General features: G+C 42.9%; 1 protein-coding gene and 1 non-coding gene across 9 annotated transcripts in view; both read right to left on the bottom strand.

Annotated features, from left to right (window-relative positions):
• Positions 1-21,285, bottom strand: part of ASAP1 (ArfGAP with SH3 domain, ankyrin repeat and PH domain 1) — a 311,752-nt gene that overhangs the window by 105,068 nt on the left and 185,399 nt on the right. For all 8 annotated transcript variants that reach the window (XM_072949721.1, XM_072949722.1, XM_072949719.1 and 5 more), the window contains 2 exons: positions 21,145-21,217; positions 70-215 (listed from right to left, as the gene is read on the bottom strand). In XM_072949721.1, coding sequence (XP_072805822.1) covers positions 70-215; positions 21,145-21,217 — 219 coding nt within the window. The remainder of the gene's footprint in view (positions 1-69; positions 216-21,144; positions 21,218-21,285) is intronic.
• LOC116285428 (U1 spliceosomal RNA) lies at positions 9,585-9,744 on the bottom strand. Its single transcript, XR_004195114.1, has one exon. It is a non-coding gene; the product is annotated as a U1 spliceosomal RNA (small nuclear RNA).

Below are 21,285 nucleotides of genomic sequence, written 5' to 3' on the forward strand. Positions count from 1 at the left end.
TTCCCTTTATGATCTTACTACACTTTGATCAGGCTGTAATTTTAAAAAATCACTTAGGAAGTGGCTTACCAGATTTTTCAGCAGTGTGGACAGTTCCTTTGTAAGAGTCGAAAACTTGACAAAGGCGGTGCCAAGATCTGGGTTGTCTCGACTTAAAAAATTACTCCCAAACTTATCAAGAACTTGTGCATAGTTTTCTTCATTTTGTACATGATCTAAAAAAAGAAAAAGAGGAGTTGAGTTTGCCATAACAACGATTTACTCTGAACACTGATCACTAGAAACTCTCAAAAGGAAAGCAAAGAGAAACTGCATCAATTATTAACTGAACATGTCTGCAAGGCACTTGGCAGCGCACTGAGGGTTCTCACTCTATCAAAGGCGGTTTCCCCATTTCTATCAGAGCACTGAGTTCACTTATATCCCAATTAATCCACAGACTCCCCACACATTGAGGGGTCAAATTATCATCATGCTTCCAAGACATTAAGAGACTACGATGTTCAGCAAACAAGGAGAAAATTCTCCTTAGAAAATCAACCTTGGAATGCAAAAGAAACATCCACAGATTCTAATGTTTTTTCCTCTGTAATTAATCTAATTTCCTTTAATTTTTGTCTAAGCCCCAGGTCTGAGGAATAGCATTTGTAAGATGCTTCTTCACATATTAACTCCTGGTGCAAAATGTGCTGGTGTGGATCAGATGGACCTAGATTGCAAGATTGGTTTCACCACCTATGACGTTGCTACCTTTAGCTTTTTAACTTCCATGGCTACTATCCTAGTTGGCACACAGCAGTATTAATACTTGTGAATAAACCGTCCCACTCTGAGCTTTGGTTTTCTGATCCATGGGATGCAGACTAATATCTACCTTACAAGACTGCGGTGCTCATGAGCTGCAATAAAATATACACAAGTTTCTCAGTAGAATGAACACTTTGTAAAGCAATGATAATTCCCTCCTTGGAAGCACTTTCTCTGCTTGGCTTCCAGGATACCGCTCTCTCTTGACTGTCCTCGCACCTCATGGCGGCTCCTCTCCAGTGTCATTGCTGGTCCTTCATCTCCCTGACCTCAGTCTTTGGTCCTCTTTTCTTCCATGTCCATGCTCACTCTCATGGGCTCACACCAAACCTTACGGCTTTAAATGACTTCTATGAGCTGACAACTCCCAAACCGGTACCCCCAGCCCAGATCCAACCCTGAAATGTAGACGTATATCAACCAACTGCCTGTTCAGCGTCTCCACTAGGATGCGCGATAACTATGCTCTGCCCCATTCTCCTCCTCCTGCAGTCTTCTGTATCTCAGCGGGTTAAGGGCAAACACATTCTTGTAGTTGCTCAGGCTGAAACCCAGCAAGTCATACTTGAGTTTTCTTTCTCAGATCCCAGATGCAATCCACTGGCCTCGATCTTTAAAAATACATCCAAAATCTGACACTGTCTCCCCACCCCCAAGGCTATCAACCTTTCCCAACATCACCTCTTGCCTGGATCACTGCAAAATTTCCTGCAAAGCTTCTTTGTCGAAGCTCATGTTCCCCTACAGTCTGTTTTCAGTATAGCAACCCAGTGTGATCCTGTTAAGTCATGGGAGACACTGCCACTCGTCACGGACACCCAGGTTCCCAATCCTTGCAGGCTTATGGAAAGGAGTACTGACGTCTCCACACCTTGAAGCAATAAGGCACTGACCAAGGAACTGTGAGTGGAGGTGGTGTGAACCACCTTCATGTGGAAGCATTTCAGCTCTGCACCTGTCTCCTCCTCTGCCATGGACTACAGGGAAGTGCGACTCTGTACGGAGGCCCACAGTGGATGTCTGATGTTTATTAAACAAATAAATGAACAAAGAACTATCTATCAAAATCATAGCTTTAAAGGCTTAATTCAAACATCAGCTCTTTCTTTTGAAAGCCTTCCTTTCGGTGGCAATGACCCTTCCTTGCCCCTAATTCTCTGTATCTCTACTGCAGTATTTTCCACCATATCGTATCATATTCGTGTAAGTACAACTCTCCCTGCCCTCAGACCGCGAGAGGCAGGGATTCCCTCTGGCTGACCTCTGCAGCCCCACCCAACAAACCCCACCGCGTGTGTTTCAGTGAGCTCAGCCTAGGAAGCTCAGACTTGGTAACGAGCTGTTGACGTGGATTCGCCGATTTGTTTTTCAGGAATTTAAGAAGCATTCATTTCTTAAATCTCCTAGGCTGTTCAATAATTGAGATAAAATCTAGAAATACTTCACTCTCAAACATACCCTCAGTAACTGCATGGGAGCAATGGGCACCACGGAACAGCACGAGCTGGGACTGGGGCGGGAAGGGGGTCTAAACATGACGAAGGTCACGGCCCACAGTGAAATGAAACGAGGCCCCAGCAGCCTTCTCATCATCACCACATTAAAAATGCATGGTGCCCACAGGGGATGTCAGCATTTCAGGCTGAGATATTAAAAAAAGATAAAACGCAGCTCTGATTACTGCCTAGGTTCACTCAGAGAAGCGGCTCAGAGAAACACAAAGGCCACATCAGCTGCACAGACAGGATGCACATGTCTGATCTCCCTCTAAGCTGGAGCCACCCCGGATACCCTCTGTCTGAGGCCAAAGAGCCTCACCTCGCCCCTGAGCATCCCACTCCACCTGACACCCTTTTCTGCTTCTGGAGGCCAGCAAGAAAGGGCTCAGCTGCCTGCTTCACTGCTCTCTTGGAAAGGGTCTCAGAGGTAAAACCTAGGTGGCAGGCTTGCTTTCTTTGTCTGAAATTATGAAATATTTCAGATGATACAAATCAAAATCATTAGTTAACAAAATACCCATGTGCCCACCGACCAATTAAGAAATAAAATACTGCAGAATACTTCCTCTCTCCCGCACCTTGTCCCCCTACCCAACCCCAATCTCCTCCCTCCCACCCTCCCTAGACACAGCCACGACCCTGAATTTGGATTTTCACACAGGAGTCAGAAAGTATTATGAGAAGCTCTCAGTTTGACAGACCCATCAAAAAATAAGATGGACTTGGCCAAGGCAGAGAGGGGTCCACCGGAAGTTGGCTGAGAACCTTCTCTGACCCAATTTTCACAGAGTTCTGGACTCTGCAAAGGAAGAATTATGCTTACTGGGCAGATGAAACAAAAAATGTGAGGTGAGAGAGGCAGAAGGTGAGCCTGGATAAGTACAGACCAGACCGTGGGTCCTCTGTGTGTGTGTGCGCGTGTGCATGTGCGTATATATATGTATGTACACACACATTCATACATGTACATGTAAATTCCGGGGTTTAGGGAAGGAGAGGGAACTAAAGGCTCTGGCTGGGGGAGCACTGTCACAGGCCAGGATGGGACTGGGGAGAAAAAAAAAACAGCCTCAGGACTTGTCAGACAGCAGGACAAGCTCTGTCTCTGCTCTACCCCAGTGCTTGGTAGCTTCTGGGAAGCTGGTAAAGTAGGAGCTGGTGAAGTAGGTGAGGACAGAGACTGAAGGAAAGATAAAATGAAAGAAAAAAAATAGGGTGAGGGAGAAATATGATTCATCCATTATAGGGACCCATGTTTTTCCGATACTTGCAGGGATATTCTGGCATCCAGGGTACTGTTGCAGAATGCAAGATAATTCTAAGAGCTGAGTGACGTCTTTCAGCTCTGATAAAAGAACAAAATAATACAGTTCACCAGCTGGACCAGAAAGGGCCACTTAGCCAGGATTTCACCTGCTGGCATTTCTGCTGAGAGACGACTTAACATACACGAATCACCTTGCATGTTCCACATGGCTCGAAAGGGCCTTTACCTACATCCCAGCACTCAGTCGCCACAGCGATGCCTAAGTGGTGATTTATTACTCCAGGAGTAACATTGCTAATAGCTGGGCCACTGAGCCTCAGTCCACACCAGCCCCTGGGCTCAGCACTTCACGCACAGCACTTCAAGTCTATGAGGTAAGTACTGTTATCATCCTCACTGCGTAGATACAAAAACATATGCTCCGAGGTCAAACAACTCATAAGTAAGGGAACTTAAATGAGAGATTTTAAATCTCAGAGCTGGGGACTTTTCTCCATGTCTTAAAGTGGGACAGACCCAGGTTCAAATCTCAAGTCTATCGCATACATTCTGTGGTGCACTGATCAAGCAACGTTACCTTTTTCTAAACCTCGTTCCCATCTGTGAAATGGAGGTAATAATGGTACTGACCTCACAGAGGTATCGTGGAGATTAAATAAGACCCTGTACGGCATACGATCAGATTTTTATGACAAGGACCACACGATGGTGACCACAGCAAGCCGCCCATCCTGGGCCAGGAGGCAGGGGCTTCCAACAATAGTCTGAAATCAATGCTTGCACTCAGAGTTTACATTAGGGGCTGGCACTAACAAGGGCCTTGGGGATACACTGAAATTCAATATTCTTTGTAAAATACCTAGTATACCTGTCCAGTGAGGCCCCCCGCAGAATCTTCAGAGGCACAGCAGTCACGGTACAAGTCTTTCTCTCAGGGGCGTTTGCCTAACTGTCACCTGTTAGACCTTAAAGCTGGGAAACTCACAAGCCCTTCTGACTGGGGCGCCAACCCCACGTTTGATTCTCTGTTACTGCAATTACTGCTGCCATTTACTGAGCACCAACTGTGTCGCTGGATCCATCACAGAGAAGATCCCCAAACTCCAAGGCAGTAGTTTTATAGACAAGAAAAGTGAAACTCAATGATGAAGCCAGATTAGGACCCAGCTTTGTTTGACTCCAAACCCCTTCCTTTCTCACCGACAGACTCAGGAAGGACCATCACGGACCTCAGAATGTGGGTCACAAATATCCATTTGGAATCGACTGTGTGAAAGGCTTAATGATAAACACTAAGGAAAAAAGGCAAGTAAGACAGACTTCCTGTCCCACAATAATGACAATGATATAATTATAATGATGATAACTATTAATAGTTATTAACTGCAATAATAATAATAGCTAATTATAGTTTAAATTTTTGATGATTCAATGTGCCAGGAACTGTACTAGGTATTTTTCCTGAGAATTCAATGCTCACAAGAACATGCTGGCATTATCCCCTTTTCATAGTTGCAGAAACTGGTTTAGAGAGGGCAGAAGCTGCCTAAGGTCACACCGCCGAGCCTGTGCTCCAAGCCAGTGCGCTTGCCTAAGTGTGCGAGCCCCTAGAAATCGCCTGATTTGAGCCAGATGTCAAGTGATTGGAGGACCTGAAGATCCAGCTCTTGGCTTCAGCCTCCTCCGTATGACCCTGGGCCAGGCGACTGCGGCTCTTCGGGGCCTTCATCTGTAAAGCAGGTCTAATAATACCTGCTCAGCCTGCTCCAGGAGGCTGACTGCTAAGAGGTAAAGATGTCATTATTGATGTGAAAGCTCTTTTGGGAAAACAGCAGCAGCAGTAACAACAGAGAACAATGGAGAACCACAAAGCATTACTTCTATTTAATGCGAAGAAGGCCTGGAAGGCACGCATCATAAATCTCCCCTAAAGAGCAGCCCTGCGTGACCAGCACAGTGAACCTAATGTTCCCTGAGGCATCGCCCGGGGGAGGGCACAGTCCTGGGTGGGGCAGAAACGTGGCTCTGAACTTCCCTCTGGTCTGGTCTGGTCTGGCCATGTGCGACCTTGGAAAAGGCAAGGTCTAACTTTTCTGGCCTCAACTTCATATGTGAAATCCGACAGATGACATCTAGAAAGTACATGGCAAGTCTCTAAAAATATCTTTAATTTCATTCACCCTGAGACCAAGGGCTGAAGTTCTGATGTGATGGACATTCAAAGAGAATCTCAGCATCACAGTGATTTTGCTTTTGTTTTTGTTTTTGTTTTGTTTTGTTTTTTGGAGGGTTCCAGGATACACAGGACAACTGTGGACCAAATCCCAGGTCTCCCATTTATCAGGAGGGGACTGAGGGCAATTTCCGTATCATCTCTGACCCTGCTTTCCTAACTGCAGTAATGCCTACCTGAGAGAGTTATCAAGTGAAATGGATGAGAAAAGCCTATGAAGTGCTTCAGCCAGGCCCTGACCTACGCTGGGTGTTTATGAAACAGGAGGTACCATCCCTCACTCCAAAGCAAGTCTTACTTCCTTAGCTCACCACACTCTCTTTCCTGGGAGCGCAGCTTCTATTCCGGGATCTTTCTGCAACTTACTTTACATGCCAAGAGTCCAGAGCAACTTGTTTTTATCATCTCACTTTCATAATACCAGAAAAATCTTCAGGAGGACAGAATACATGCACCATCATACCACAATCATTCAACCCGGCCAAAGTTCTCCAGTCCACCAAGCTTCATCACAGTTCCAGCCTACTCTGCCTCTTTCAAGGTCAAATGCAAGTGGGACCTCCCAGGCAAGCCTGTCATTCACTCTCTCCTCAATGGCTTGCAATGCTCAGGTGCCCAGATTTACCTAATCTGTTGTTGTCTACCCACTTCCCAGCGCTGGGCCTGGCACTTAGTTTAGTATTGCATGTAGTGAATTCTCCTGGAACAAGTCTTCTTTCTTCCTTCAAAAAAGACTCAGCCTGGGCCATGTGCCAGGGATGAAAATATAATGAGCTATAACTGCAATAATAAAGCCATGTAACGCATGTCATAAATCACAGTGCTGGCAGAGAGGGGGAAGTGACAAATTCTTTACTCTATCTGTAGCACAAATCGCACTTTTGTAAATTTAATTCCACTTGTTTTTAAAATTACAAAAATAATTCATATACTACTACACAGATGTATAAAGATTACTATTTCCTCTTCTCCAATCCTATTTCCTTAGAATAAGCAAAGTTAATAGTCTGGAGTGTAAACTTTCTCTATGCTTAAAAAATACACACACGTAAGAATTTTCTCCACTTTTCTCACTTTTAAAAAAACCAAATGTGGTATTGGATGTAAGACTCCACGGCTTGCTTTTTTCCTACTGAATAAAGATCAAGATATTTGATATAATTAAACCTAATTATTTTAACTGTGATTATATTCCATAATAAACCCTACCATAATTTACATAACTATCCCCCTACTGAGAAACTTCTAATTTTTGCCACCGAAAACTAATGCAGCAATAAATGTTCTTACACACAAGCTCTTATGTGCTGTTACTTTAGCTCTGGAAGGATATATTCACAAAAGCAGAATCTTAAATAAATTAAGATTATTAATTTAATTTATTTTTTAGAGGAGGTACCGGGGATTGAACCCAGGACCTCATGCATGTTAAGCACGCACTCTATCACATGAGCTGTACCTTCCCCCTTCTCATTTGTCTTTTAACTTTCTTTATGGTGTCCTTTGTCATACAGAACTTATGAAATTTCATGTAGTCAAATATACCAATCTTTACCCAAAAGACGTTTGGGTTTCCTGCCTTGCTTATGCTCCTAAAACCTTCTAATACTCAGCATTTTTTCTAAACATATAAATCTTTAATCCAATGCAATATATTTATTCATACAGCACGAAGAAGGGTTCTAATGTTATTTAAAATATGTCCTAAAACCTTCTAATATTTAGTTCAGTTTTACTCTCTTAATATTTAAATACTTAATCCATCAGCAATGGATGTAGTCATATGTCATGAGGAAGAGTTCTGACTTTCCTCTCCTCTGTATGAAAATATAGTTTATTTAACACAGCCTGTCATAGGCACCCATTTAATATCCGATAAATAAATGAATACATGGCAAAACTTGGATGGAGCAGGTTAGGTTTCACAAGAGATGGGAACTGAGTAGCAACCTGAAGAACGAACAGCTGGTTAGCAAGCAGACTGGGGTAATGCCCGTTCCAGGTAGGAGGCAAGAGCCTACCATAGAGGCACCGTCAAGTACCCAGGGATTAAGAAGCAAGTGCCTGCTTAAGTGCGGAGAGACACGGCGTAACTAACACGGGGCCTTGGGTCTCTCTAGAGCTCACTGTCTTCAGTCTAGAACCAGGGACGCTAAGTTTAAAAGCACTGCCCTCCATCCCTGTTCATGGTCAGACTGGGGCTCAGATCCCCTTCCCCATGCCAATCCATGAAGCCAGGTAACAGCCATCCTGTAAATTTGAAAACAACATGTTTTAATTTTATAGACACCATGTCATTGGGGGATGAAGGCTGGATTTATGAGTCCAAAGTCTGTATTTTCTGACATACAACATTCTCTAGTTCAGAGAGAACATCCACTTGATTACGAGCAGTTCTTTCACATCCCTGGGCCTCAGTTTCCCCACCTGCTCCCACCGCCACCTCCTGCACAAATCTATTGTTACGATTAAAGGCAACATCCTTGGAGGCAGAAAGCCCACTGCATATTTTTTTTAAATTGTCTTTCTCCATACCACTTTGGATGATTGATTCCTCTGATTTTTCAAGGTCATTTTGAATTTGGATTTGTTCCTTCAAAGTTCTAGCCAAGCTTCTGCAAGAATGTGCCCCAGCCCCTGGGGTGTTATCTGGAAACTCAGCGGGCAGACTCCCATTTCTGCAGCACTGACAAATCCATTAACTAACAGGGCCTGAGGAAAGATGCCTGCAGAGTTCCACGGGGCTATTACTCAGCATTTAAAACGGCACTTGAACATCACTCCATATGGCAGAAGCAGAAATGTTCTCTCTTCTGGCTCCATTATTCAGGCTTCCTAGCTGTCAGATAAAACATACATCACACTTCGGTTTGCTGACGGCTCTCAAGGTAATTTTAATGCTTTGAGATCTGGTCCCTAAGAAGAGCTAGAAAAGAGACAACCAACTCCTCTCCTCCCCCAGCGTCCCACAGCATGAGTGCCCATCGTCTAACAGAGCCGAGCTTCCTCAGAAACAGGTGTACTTCAGGAAACACGGCTCCCCATTTTACGATTAATTCATAAACTTTCATCATGCATCCGCACTGAGACACAAAGGTTATTTAGGTCACTGGGTTTGTGGCCTTGGGTGCATCTCGCAGTCCTTCATGGCTTTAGTTTCTTGATTTATAAGTTATGTGGAAAATAATCAGAGAGAAAATAAAAACTCAAGACCCCAGGAGGGGCAGGCCTGGCAGACGGGGTAGGTCCTAGGATAGGACCGAGCCTGAGCAGATCCCCTCTGGACCGGTGCTCCCAAGACTATTTCTGATCATCCATCCTCATCAGTAGAACATTTTTAAGCATACATTTCCAATCAATGCTTATGTATGTAACCATTCATTTATGTATTAATTACACATATATATTATGTGCTAACATACTATTTATATCAATCAATGGTTCTGATCTCAATTTCAAGGGCACCAAAAGCCCCTAAAACTGACTGAAAAATTCTGTCTCGCAAGTTTTTATTTTTTTAAATTCATAGAAGGTTCACTTTTTCCCTCAGGTTAAAAGGGATCTACAAACTGAGACCAGTCAGACTCACAGAAGAAAAGTGAGCTGAATCTAAAGACCAGGCTTCCTGCCTTCGATGGGTGCAGAGTACAGTGAGGTCGAGGGAGGCAACAGCACATGACTACAGAAGAGATCGAAAGGTCACTGGGGAAAGGCGTCAACTCCCCTTAGGGTATGACTATGCACTTGAGGTTGCAGAAGAATTTGTTTCTTTTAAATAGAGAGGAAAGCACGAACGCAGTCCCTTACTAGTCCCTTACTACCGCAAATGATGCACTTGGGGAAACTGCAGGGCTCAGCACATCCGGGGTGCAATGGATGAGCCTCGCCCTGGGAGAACCACCTTGGCCATCATGGTGTCTCCCCTGCCAGGTAAGCCTGATGCAAAGGAGTTTTCCTCTCATTTTATAACCACTAACTCTTTCATAAATAGACATGGTAAAGATCATCTTCTCTGTTTCATAGATAAGAAAATGAGGTCCTGAGAAATGAAGGGACTTGCTAAGAAATGTAAGCGACTTCTGTCTAGGGCAGAGGTCACATACCAGCTCTCCAGCTCCGGGGCCACTGCTCTCCCCTCACTCCTCACCGGGCACGCAGCACAGAACACCCCCAGACACAACAGTCACACAGGCATCTCCACTCAGAACTCCTGGAAAAAGGCCTCTCCCTGAGGGAGGACAACAGACAAGCAGGAGGAGGGCTGTGGAGGGACACGTGCGGATGTCACTGCAGTGTGCCATGTGTGATGGAGAATGCACACAACGAGAAAGAGTTTAAACAGAAACCCAGCAGATTTGTATTTTCTTTTCTATCAAAGATGTTCATACACATTATACTTCCACAGTGAGAAAAAAAATCTAAACCGAAAATGCCATTAAAAAAAAATCAGCCCCAGGTGTTCCAGGGTAGCAGTGCCCTGCAATTCTCCACAGAGAAAAAGTGTATGTGTGATCAATTATCTGAGACGGGAAAGAACATCCTTCTGCTGTCTGTGAATGCAAGCGACAAACCGTCCATGCAAGTCATCCTCTGACAGCCCCCGAGTGTTCTGTCCTACGGGACTGATGCTCCACGAACACTTCAGAATCAATAGCAACTTGCTTGATTTCCATACCCAAACAGGGCATCAGAAAAATCAATAAGTAGTTATCTTTCTGGGCTAAAGACTCCACTGGAAAGTCCCTCCAGTCCTGGAAACAAATACTTTAGAATTCTTGCCCACATCCAAAGCCACAAATGCAATTCAACACACACACAACTGCTTCCAAGGGGTTATCGCAGAGCACGGTCGCCTCTGTGTGAAGAACCGTGATGGAGCTGCTTCACGTGTGATAGTCCAGGTGGGTGGGAGAGCATGTGCCAAAGAGGAATGGTTTAGGCAAACCTGGAGAGAATATCATGCACAGAAAAAAACCCCAAAGACCCTGGTTTTCCTCCAGACCCTGTAACAGTTTAAGTGAAATGTCTTTATACAGGAAAAAATAATCTGAATTTGCTGAGGTATCAGTCACCCAAGAGCCTGGTCAAAATGCAGTTTGCAGTAAGAGGCAGTGAGGTACAGGCAGGCTACAGAACCCTGACTGAAACTGTCAAGGAGGGTCTGCTCAAAGGAGAAAGGTGCTCCTGAAGGAAAACTATAGCTCGTCGCTAACCTGAATCTTTAAATGCTAAAGAGGCTTAGTAGAGAAGGACGGAAAAACCACGAATGGGGTTACACATCTGTGCCTTTACCTGATGCGATTTAACTTAGTAAATCTGAAAGAACAAGACAGAGAGAGCAAAAACAACGTAAGAAGCACCGGGGCCCCCATTCCTCTCAATGACATGTGTCCCGGGGGCAGGAGGACTGATGCCACCTGCTCTTTCTTCACCTGCTCAAAGAGGGAGCCTCTCCCTGGGCTAAAGGTGACTGGCTTAAAAATTGTGTGTGTGTGTGTGTGTGTGTATTAAACAGCAGGGCTCCTAAAGTAACACCAGTACTTTGCAAAAACACCCAAAGAGCTGCGTTTTAAATGTACTTTATAGGCCATCCAAAGATTTTCAAGGCTCATTTTGACCCCATGGGTTACTTTCTATTTACCCACACCTTAAAACCTAACCTCAAATAAAGCATGACTGTAGGTAAATACATTTCACTTTGCAATAAACTGAGTTCAAGAGTGCAGAAATCACTGCTTAACCTGTTCATCCTATTACCCACTTCCCTCTCTGGCACTTAATAGTTTTGACTGAATAAATGAAACCCCAATTTTTAACTCCACTAACCTGAGCTGAAGGTATACCTCTCTTAAGTCACTTGTCATATACCATCATATATTAATTATTTATGCAAGTCCAATTGCCCTAAAGCATAGTAACCTCCTGTGAGCCAACAGTGTTCTGTCAATTCCTTACAGCTATATGCTCAAGAAGTGCTTAATAAATTAATTACTCGTATATAATTTTAATAATCAAAGGTCTGTAGCTGATAACTTGACAGAGTAATTTGTACTACAACAAGGCTCCTGTCAGTAACAATGAAAAATGATGGACAACATATAAAAAAACCATTTGAAGCCACTGGAAAGGAAACAAAAATATGAAGAAACAGGAGGGGATATTATCCTTCAAGGAAGGGAACTGCTCTGGGGAAGACCACATTTAACTGAAGGCAGACTTCGGTCCATGCTGGGCAAGGAGTACAGAACTTCAGCAGACACAGTGGCCTGTTACTGAGCTGAGGTGCCAAAGGTCAGAGTTCAAGATTGCATTAGCAGCTGGAAATTAATGGGGGGGGATTTTAGAAAGGAGGAAGTCACAGAAAGGAGAACCCTCAAATCTGTATATAGTCTCCCTTCAAATCCTTGATTGACCTTGAACTGCACATGCATGAATGATAAGCCCAGTGGAAAACGACATCTTAGAGCCGAGCAGATTTCAGCCACTTCCCAATGCCGAGAAAGTATGAATTCAAGACGCACAAAGTTGGCAGGGCTTGGTAAACACTTTAGGCTGAAACCCCAAGGTCCATGCCTTCGGACTAAGGGCTATATTCTAGGAGTAGGGGCAAAACTAAAACTCACCCTAAGAAAAACTTTTACAGGATCAAGGTGATGGTGATCACTAGCAATTTAACAATGTACTTTTAAAACACACTTCACAGAAAAAGAACAGAATCTGGAGTCTCTACAACATGCAATTCACAGTGTCTACCATGCAAACATATTACTAACCATGCAAAGAAACAGAAAAATATAGCCAAAAATCAAGAGAGAAAAGGACGGTCAAGAGAAAGAGACACACAGACAACCCTGATATTGGATTTAGTATATAACAACTTTAAAAATAAGTATTATAAAAACATTCAAGAATCCGTAGGAAAAGCTGGAGAAAATGGGTGAAGAGATGAAGAATTTCAGAGGAAATATAAATTCTAAAAAAGGACCAAATGGAAATCCAAGAACTAAAAATTACAGTATTGAAATAAAAAATTAACTGGTGAGACTAATAGCAGACTGGACACTGCAGAAGAAAGCAGCAGTAAACTTGAAGACAGGTTAAGTAGAAATTATTCCAACTGAAGCACAAAGAGCACAAAGACTAATAAGCAAAGTCTTAATGACATGTGGGGACAATATCCAGCAGTCTAACACAAACGTAACTGGAGTCCCAGAAAGATAAAAGGATATGAGAATAAATAAACTATCTGAATAAATACTGGCTACAGTTTTTTGCAGCTCTGATTAAATTTTTGCAACTAACTATAACTATAATAATTATCACTGATTACTATGTCCCAGTATCACATTCAGTGTCATATATGTTCTCCCCAATTTCCACAATAATGTAGGCATTACTGCCCCATTTTAGGAATAAGAAAACTGAAGCCTGAGGTGGGGTGGGGGGCAAGGTGATGCCATTTGCACACATCTCCATGGTAGTAGGTCTAGGATGACAAACTAGCCTTGTCCTGAATCTCTCCCCACTATTTGAGAAAGCCTCAAGTTGATGAAGATGAAGGTAATCATCCCCACCACCAACACTGGGTCTGAATCACTCATGTTAATTCTTCACAACAGTCCAATGAGATAGAAACTATTTTCCCACTTTCAGAAATGAACAATCAACTGCTCAAGGCATTCTCTGTCCACATGTTCCCCACCACCAATCAGGGCTAAATCAGCATTTGATCCCAAATCTGTCTGAACTAAGCCACAGCAAATAAATGCGGGTGGCATGTTTAGCCTGCGTAAGAGAATATACTGCTTTAAGTGCATCACTGTTCATGCATGAATTAGGCTAACTATCAAGGCCTTAGTAACAGGAGTGGGCTGGGAGAGATACTCTGTGGAAAGTCCTAAAGTCCAGCTCTAGTTTGTATCTGAACTATCAAAACTGCTCCCTCTTTTAACTGACCTGTCTCACACTTTCATGCCACGGGTCACTGCTTGTTTTACTTGTCTCTCTTCACATGTGAAGCACTTCAGGGTGGTGTGCCCACAAGTTCTGCACCCCACTGGATCCTTGATGCCCTGCTGGGGGTCAGTCACTCACCTCTGACAGTTAATAAACTGGCAATTCTGCCTCAGCAGCTCAAGGATCATGAAGAACTAGGTTTCAAAACTTGTAGCTACTTACTAGCTGTGTAAGTAATTTAAAGCAGGTTCCTTCACCCCTAACCTGGGGAAGATAATGTCTTCCATACAGGACTGCTGAGATGATTAAGTGACAACAGGCACCTGGCATATAGTAGGCACTCAACAAATGGTGGCTATAATTTATTACTTCTATCAAAATTGGACCATTAAGGTGCAGAAACATGTTTTTTTTATATTCACCCTTAACAGAGTATTTTTGTTGTTCATCTTGAGGCTTTAAAATACCCCAAACTACTGGTTGTGGAATGAGTGCTCCCAATTTCATTTACAGTCAGTTAATTTCCCATGAAGCATGCACCCATAAGTTGCCAGCAAACATCATAAAAAATTAACTCATTTAAAAATTGGGAGCACTCATTCCAGACCAGCAAATGAGGAAGTGCATGTGCACACACACCCCAGACAGCTTCTGATTTGACACTTTCTTTTTTTTAATTGGAGGTATCAGGGATTGAACCCAGGACCTTGGGCGTGCACACACTCTACCACTGAGCTATACCCCCCAACCTCCAATCTGATTCCAAGTGACAGAGTATTTGAGCCAAAGGCTTGAATACAAAAGCTGTCAATTTCCAAAGAGCCTGGAGTTTTAAGAGTATTCTGGAAAGAGACTTCAATTTTCTAAAGGCAGTTTAAAAAATTCCTCTGGTTTTATCCCCACATAATTTGAGGAGTAGTACTCTCTCCTTTTGGGAAAGTCTCCTTTCTTGACCATTCTGAAGGAATTCATTATTTTTATTTGTTTTCACCTCTTAAGAAGTAATGATGGACCCACAAAAATGCAGAATGCCTTGACGGTCCAAAGTAATTTGTTTAGATTTTGCTCAAATCACTACCCCAAAATCTATTTACAATATTTTTATCGAAAGCCTTCACTTCTAAGGGCTTAGCATTGCTTATTTATTTATACTAACAATCTTACTTTAATTCAAAAATTAAAAAAAAATCAAATTATCACCCACAAACTCGAGAAACAACAAATAGGAAAACATACAGACTGTGCTCTCTGTATACCTCTTGACATTTTATTCTTTTGCATCTTTCTATTAAAATTCTCTTCTATTTTACCTCTATCTATCCATCCCTGTTAAGAAAACTCTTTCTCCCCACTGAAAACCAGAGGATTGGAAATACCATTATAATTAAGACTCAAAACTTAATTACCAACTCTACTTACAACTCACCTCACATTATACCTTTAAATTTGAGAAAATGTTAACTAAAGAAACCAGCTAAAATGAAGTTTCTTGGATACAAAAACATTCACTTCCCAGACACTGATGAATTTATTAGCACTTTACCTTTAAAATCTTAGATTTCATTACACATGATGAGCTATTTCTTAAAATAGATAAATTATCAAAATGAAAATCTGAGGTGAACATTACACTTTAATTTTGCTTTAAAAACCACAAATGTTCTTATAAAACAACTCACTACGTAACCCTAAATGAAAATGAAAGCAGAATAAAAGAGAAGGCAACAAGAAAGCCAAGTGCTTCCTTTCCTGACATGAAAAAGCTATGGGATCACTTACGACAATTAAGCTACATTTTAGAAACAAAACTGCCAAATCATACGCTTGTAATCAAATTATATACCATTGTCGTTTTTTTCTTCACTAAAATTAAGGGATTTAAGAGTCCCAACTTTCAAACTATCAATGTTATAGAGACTTCTAGTGGGTGCCATGTGTTACGAATAAACTAAAATATATTCCAAATATATCTTGGCATAAATCTCAAGGAAGCCACCATAGGATAATGAAATACACATTTTGATTTGTGCAAAAAATTTTATTACTATTTTTTAATCACAGAAGAAGATCTAGCAGAGGAATATCCTGGGTCTTTATTGCTAAGGAAAGATGTAGATGTGTGTATTTAGGTAATAATAATATATTCAAAACGATTAATGAATTCAACTCAAAGTCATTTGATAGAACAACAAATTTGGTACACCCATGCCTTCAATGAACCACATGACTCTTCCAATTTATAAAAGTGTAGTGTGTTATCACTTTGTTTCTCATCAGCAATGAGACGCAGTAAGCTCTTCTTTCTCAAGAGACATACACTGACTTACACTGGACCCACCATATGCATACGCATGCCCAGGCTAGTAGGGGCAGAAATCCTATGACTGCCAGCCTGACTTGTACTGCTCTGACCTCAGGTCTCACCTAAAGACAGAGAGCAAGGTGTGAGTCACCTGAAGGTTTGCCTGGGGCTAAGTGGTCGTTTTTAGTGGGACACCTCTCTCCACAGGGCTGCTCGAGTGTCCTCACAGCATGGTGGCTGGCTTCCTCCAAAACAAATGGAAGGGTTGGGGGGACCCAAGTGGAAGCCATTTCTTTTACGAACTGGCCTTGGAAATAACACGGCATCACTTTCATCACATTCTCCTCATTAGAAAAAAGTTAAAAGTCTGGCACGTGTTCAAGGGAAAGAAAATCAGGCTCCATCCTTTAAAAGAAAAAGTGCCAAAGAACGGAAACATTTTAAAATTTCTATAATGTTCAAGAAATTACTAGCTGTTTTAAACGTATATTCGGGGGGTGAAGAGAGAGAGTGGGGAGAGGAGGAAGGAATGCACACCAAGGCAAATTCTCTACATGACAATATAGTCCACAGTTTAATACTGTTAAGACTTTAAAACTTAGAAACAACATAGGACAACTGAATGGCTTGGAAAATTTCCTCTTGACCCAAGCAGCGCATGGAACTCAGTTTTTTTTGTTTGTTTGTTTTTAAAATGTCCCCATACACAGCAGGGACAAATAAGAGAAAGAGACAAATTGCAGAAGCCATTTCATACTAAAGGGGTTGCAGGGGGATAATTTGTTTTCCCTATAAAATTTCAGTTATTATTATACTACTTACTAACCAAAACTGACAAAGCGTATGTGCAAAAATAGTAAGATACATTTTAAGAGGAAGACCTTTCCTCCATCTCAACCATCTTTCAAATCATTCTGGGGAGGTAGGTGGTTGGTAGTCTCAAACCAGAAATACAGAAATGCTTCTTGAATCTTTAAAGAACATCAGATGGGTTTCGTGTCACTTAAGCACTGTGAGAAAACAAGAAAATTATGAAAACATATTGGGAAACAGACACCAGGGTTCAGCCTCTTGTGGCTTCTTTGGATGCCGCCAAAAGCTCAAGGATGGGAATGGCCTGGATTCCACTGGGCAAGTATCATGGAAAGATCTGCAACATCACTGTTTTACTCATCGAGCTATTTTTTAAGAATTAAATGTCACAGCACTGCCCACACAAGCTGACCAAAAACCCGGGTGTGCTGTAATCGCTGGTGACTGCAGAAACCGTATCGGGCCCCAGGAGTTGCTGAGACCTGGGCTGATCGGCACACTTCCAGGCCACGGGAACGATAACTGCTTTTGTGGTCCCCACTGGGAACCACCGAAGTCATCCCAGGGACTGAGACGCTGGGAGGTTGCGTGTGATGGATTCATTCATGAATATGCACGATTAGTGAATATTTAACAGCCACTGACACAGAGCTTCCTGGGGTCCTTCCCAACCAGCTGACAAGCAGTAATTCACTCCACGCTTGTTGAGCCCCTGCCAAGCGTCAAGAAGATCCAGAGTAGCTGCAAACAGCAAGGCTGGGGGAGCCAGGCTCTCCTTCCAGCCCCTGCTAGCTGCAGCTTCCTGGATGAGACCATCTGGCTCTTTAAGCTTCAGCTTCATCGTCTACAGAATGGGGATAATGGCAGGCCTACCCTAAAGGCTCACTGGGCTTAGCTTAGAGCATGAACACCCACTGACTGGCATGCCCTCCACAGGTGCTCCTCTCAGCACACTCCTCATCTGTGCCAGATCCCTCTTGCTCTTTCCCTCCTGTAAGCTTTCCTCCAGGGCACTTGCCAGTGTCTAGCCATAAGCACTTTCTGATTTGATGATCTGATGAATCTCTCTCCATCCTACTGGGCTGTAAAATTCATAAAGGCAGAGAGTCTGTCTGATTTGTCTAAGACACCCAACACCCAGCACAGTGGTATGCAACAGGTGCTCGATAAACGTCTGTTAAGCTCATAAGCTATGCTGGCAAATGCACAAAGCACGAAGCTGAGAGACCCAACACCGGCACTCATCAAGGAGATCCAGGCCCTCTGCAGCAGGTCCCATCCCAGCTGTGCTGGGAGTCACCTAGGGAGCAATTCTGTTGTGAGCCCAGTACTGGGACCTTACTCGGGAACAGCCCTGGGAGCGAGGGCCTGAGGGAATCCGTCTTTCTGTGTTTTAAGTGTTCTTCGGGTGATTTTAATGGATAGTCGGGACTGAGACTCACTGGTCTAATGCAAGAGAGACTGGCCCACAATTACAGCACCACGGGATGTATGTTCTACGGCCACGAAAGGACTTCCTGTGACGAGGGAAGCGCCCCGGGTCTGCATTGTCCAGTGCTGTGGCCACTGGTCACACACGGCGACTGAGCACTCAAAATGCGGCTATTGAGACCGAGGGCCTGAATTTAAAGTTTTATCTTATTTTAATTAATTAAAATCTTAAAAAGCCATGCATGACTGGAAGCTTTTCCATTAGCTAGCGCAGACCTAGGGCAAAGTGGACAATTCTGAATTCTGGTGGCGGAATTCAAAGCTCAGCTAGCTGCGGCCCCCAACCACAGGAGAGTGCAACCTGGCAGAGGAAACGACAACTAAACTGCATTCACCCTTCAACTCTCCACCTCACACACACGCAGGGACAACCTCTCCCTCCCGCCATCCCCAGGACGGCTGGGACCAAGGAAATCCTTTAAAGAAGCACGTCCCCAAGTCCAGGAGCCTCTGCGTGAGCTACCGAATGATGCGGTCACTGTGGCAAAGGGGGGAATATGTCTTGAGTAAGGACACTTGGGGAATAAAAAGTCACATGGAGCCCCCAGTGGAATAAATACGGCAGCAGCTCAGAGCTGTAAACCCGCGGTCTCCCTTTGTGACTCACAAGCTGAGAGCCTCAAGCACACACCATAACGTTATGGAGAAATGACACTTATTTCTGAGGCAGATAATGGCTCATTAAGCTCTTTATAAAATCAGGTTGGTCCAACATTATCTGCAGAAGGACTGAGTTAATACAGAGAAGGCACCCATGCTACTGACCTAGCTGCTACTTTTTCTCATCTACCACATGTTAAGCACATACTACGTGGCAGGCAGTGTGTTAGGGGCCTTAAATAATACCTTACTTTGTCCATAATACTCTGTAAATGAGATATTATTTTCTTATTGTATGATGAAGCAATTTAAGACCCATGGAAATTAAATAATTGATGAATTCAACAAGGAGTGACAGAGCTAGGATTCAAACCTAGATTACACTACACCTGAGCATCCTTTTTACGGAAATTATAGAATGTTTTATTATGTAGACATACCATTGTTTAACAAATCCCCGTTTGTTTTGTTTTTCCAAATCACAGTCAATGCTTTAATGAACCTACCTGTACAAAAAGCATAATACACACAATACGTACAGAAAAACACATAAGCCCTAAGTGTTGTGTTTGATGAATTATCAAAAAGTGGACTTAACTATGTAACAGCCCCCCACCCCAAATTAAGAGACAATACCAGCACCTCAGAGGCTCCCTGGTGCCACTGCCCAGTTACTTACTCCACTCACCTCCCCAGAGAGCTAGTACCTGTAACGGGCCGACCACCTCGTGGGAGCTCATTAGAAAGAAGCTAAGACAGAAGTTATAAATTAGTTATATAATTCAGGCCAAGACTTAACAACAGCACTGGGTCACTACATAAGTAGACAACTATAATTTATCTACTTTAATTAGAACTTAGTGTTCTATTGGATATAAAGAAATTAGAGAGAGCACTCAAGGACCCAGGATATAAAATGTGTTAATTAAGACTGTACAGTGATCTAAGCCTGGGGTGTGAAAGAAGACAAGAGATGATGAGGTTTCCCGTAATGAGACAATCGATCCTCAGCTCTGATGAGGAGGGAAGGACCTGAAGGATCCGAGGGCTGAGTTTTGCCTTGTTCCATGTTTCTTTCAGCTCTATCATGTTATCACAATTGTCAGTACATAGATAAATACAATATAAGAAATACAAATTTACTGAATTCCCATGAGGTGGTAGGCCTTTTATAGATATTAACTAATTAAATCCCTTTAATGATGCTATAATATCACGATCCCCGTTTTACAGTGAAGAACACGGAGGTTTGAAAAACTGAAGTAATCAGCTCAAGGTCTCGCTGCTGGTAAGGAGCAGAGCAACGATGCAAACCCACACCTGTCCAACTTCAGAGCCCTGCCTTTCCATTCTATTCTGCTGCCTCCCCTCCTCCCAGGTGTTCTGCTATGTTACAGGCAACAGATTCCTCAGGGACATGACCTCTGGGAAAGCGAGCTGGTACTGCAGTAATGATAACAAAAGATGTGAGTCAGAGCCCCTGAAACTCATCTTATGTTTCCAAGCCTCTCCTTCCCTGGGGCGCTGGCACCTAACATTTCTTGTGGTTACCCACTGCTCATCTTAATTTGGTTTATTTCTCCTTATCCACTGACAGCAGACTCTTCTCTCCAAGATGACAAAGTCATTAGACCAAAATTGAAACATTTAGTGACAGGTTACCTGGCACGCCCTGGGCCACAAGCCACGACTCTGGTGGGTAGGTCTGTCCGGGCTTCCACTGAGCCTTGCCCCCTCTCCTCCTCTCTACCTTTCACCCATGCCTGTCACCAATTCTGAGTTTCAAATGTGTGCAGGTACACTCCAGAAGAAAAAGACCCTCTTGTGTTTAAATGAAGCCACTGAACTACAGACTGACCAACCAAACACAGAGATTTAAAATATCTCCTGTGTCACTTGTGGCAAAATTACCTAAAACTCTGCTAAATTTTTAAGTGTATAATGAAATCCACTGCAACTAATGCTTTTTCTTCTTTTTATCTGAGAAACAGTTAAAATGTTTAGAATGACAGACATGATAGAGGAAAAAAGAGAAAAACTGAATTTCTTTGACCTACTTGTTTGCCATTTGTATCAAGTCTTCTACAAAATTAACAACTTACAAGTAACAGAAAACAAAAAACCCAGTAGATTATATACATACATGACTGGTGTCATCTGCTTTGGTAGTACTTACCTTGACCGGAATTATATATTGCTTTTACAGACTTCTTCACTTTCTGTAACGCTGTTCTATCTTGGTCTAAAGCCTAAAAGAGAAAAAAGGGGGAAAAGATGTTGAAAAACTTGGTAAATTAAAAAAGAAAAGAAAAGAATA

The sequence above is a fragment of the Vicugna pacos genome, chromosome 25 (assembly GCF_048564905.1).
Source record: "Vicugna pacos chromosome 25, VicPac4, whole genome shotgun sequence".
NCBI classification, from domain to species: domain Eukaryota; kingdom Metazoa; phylum Chordata; class Mammalia; order Artiodactyla; family Camelidae; genus Vicugna; species Vicugna pacos.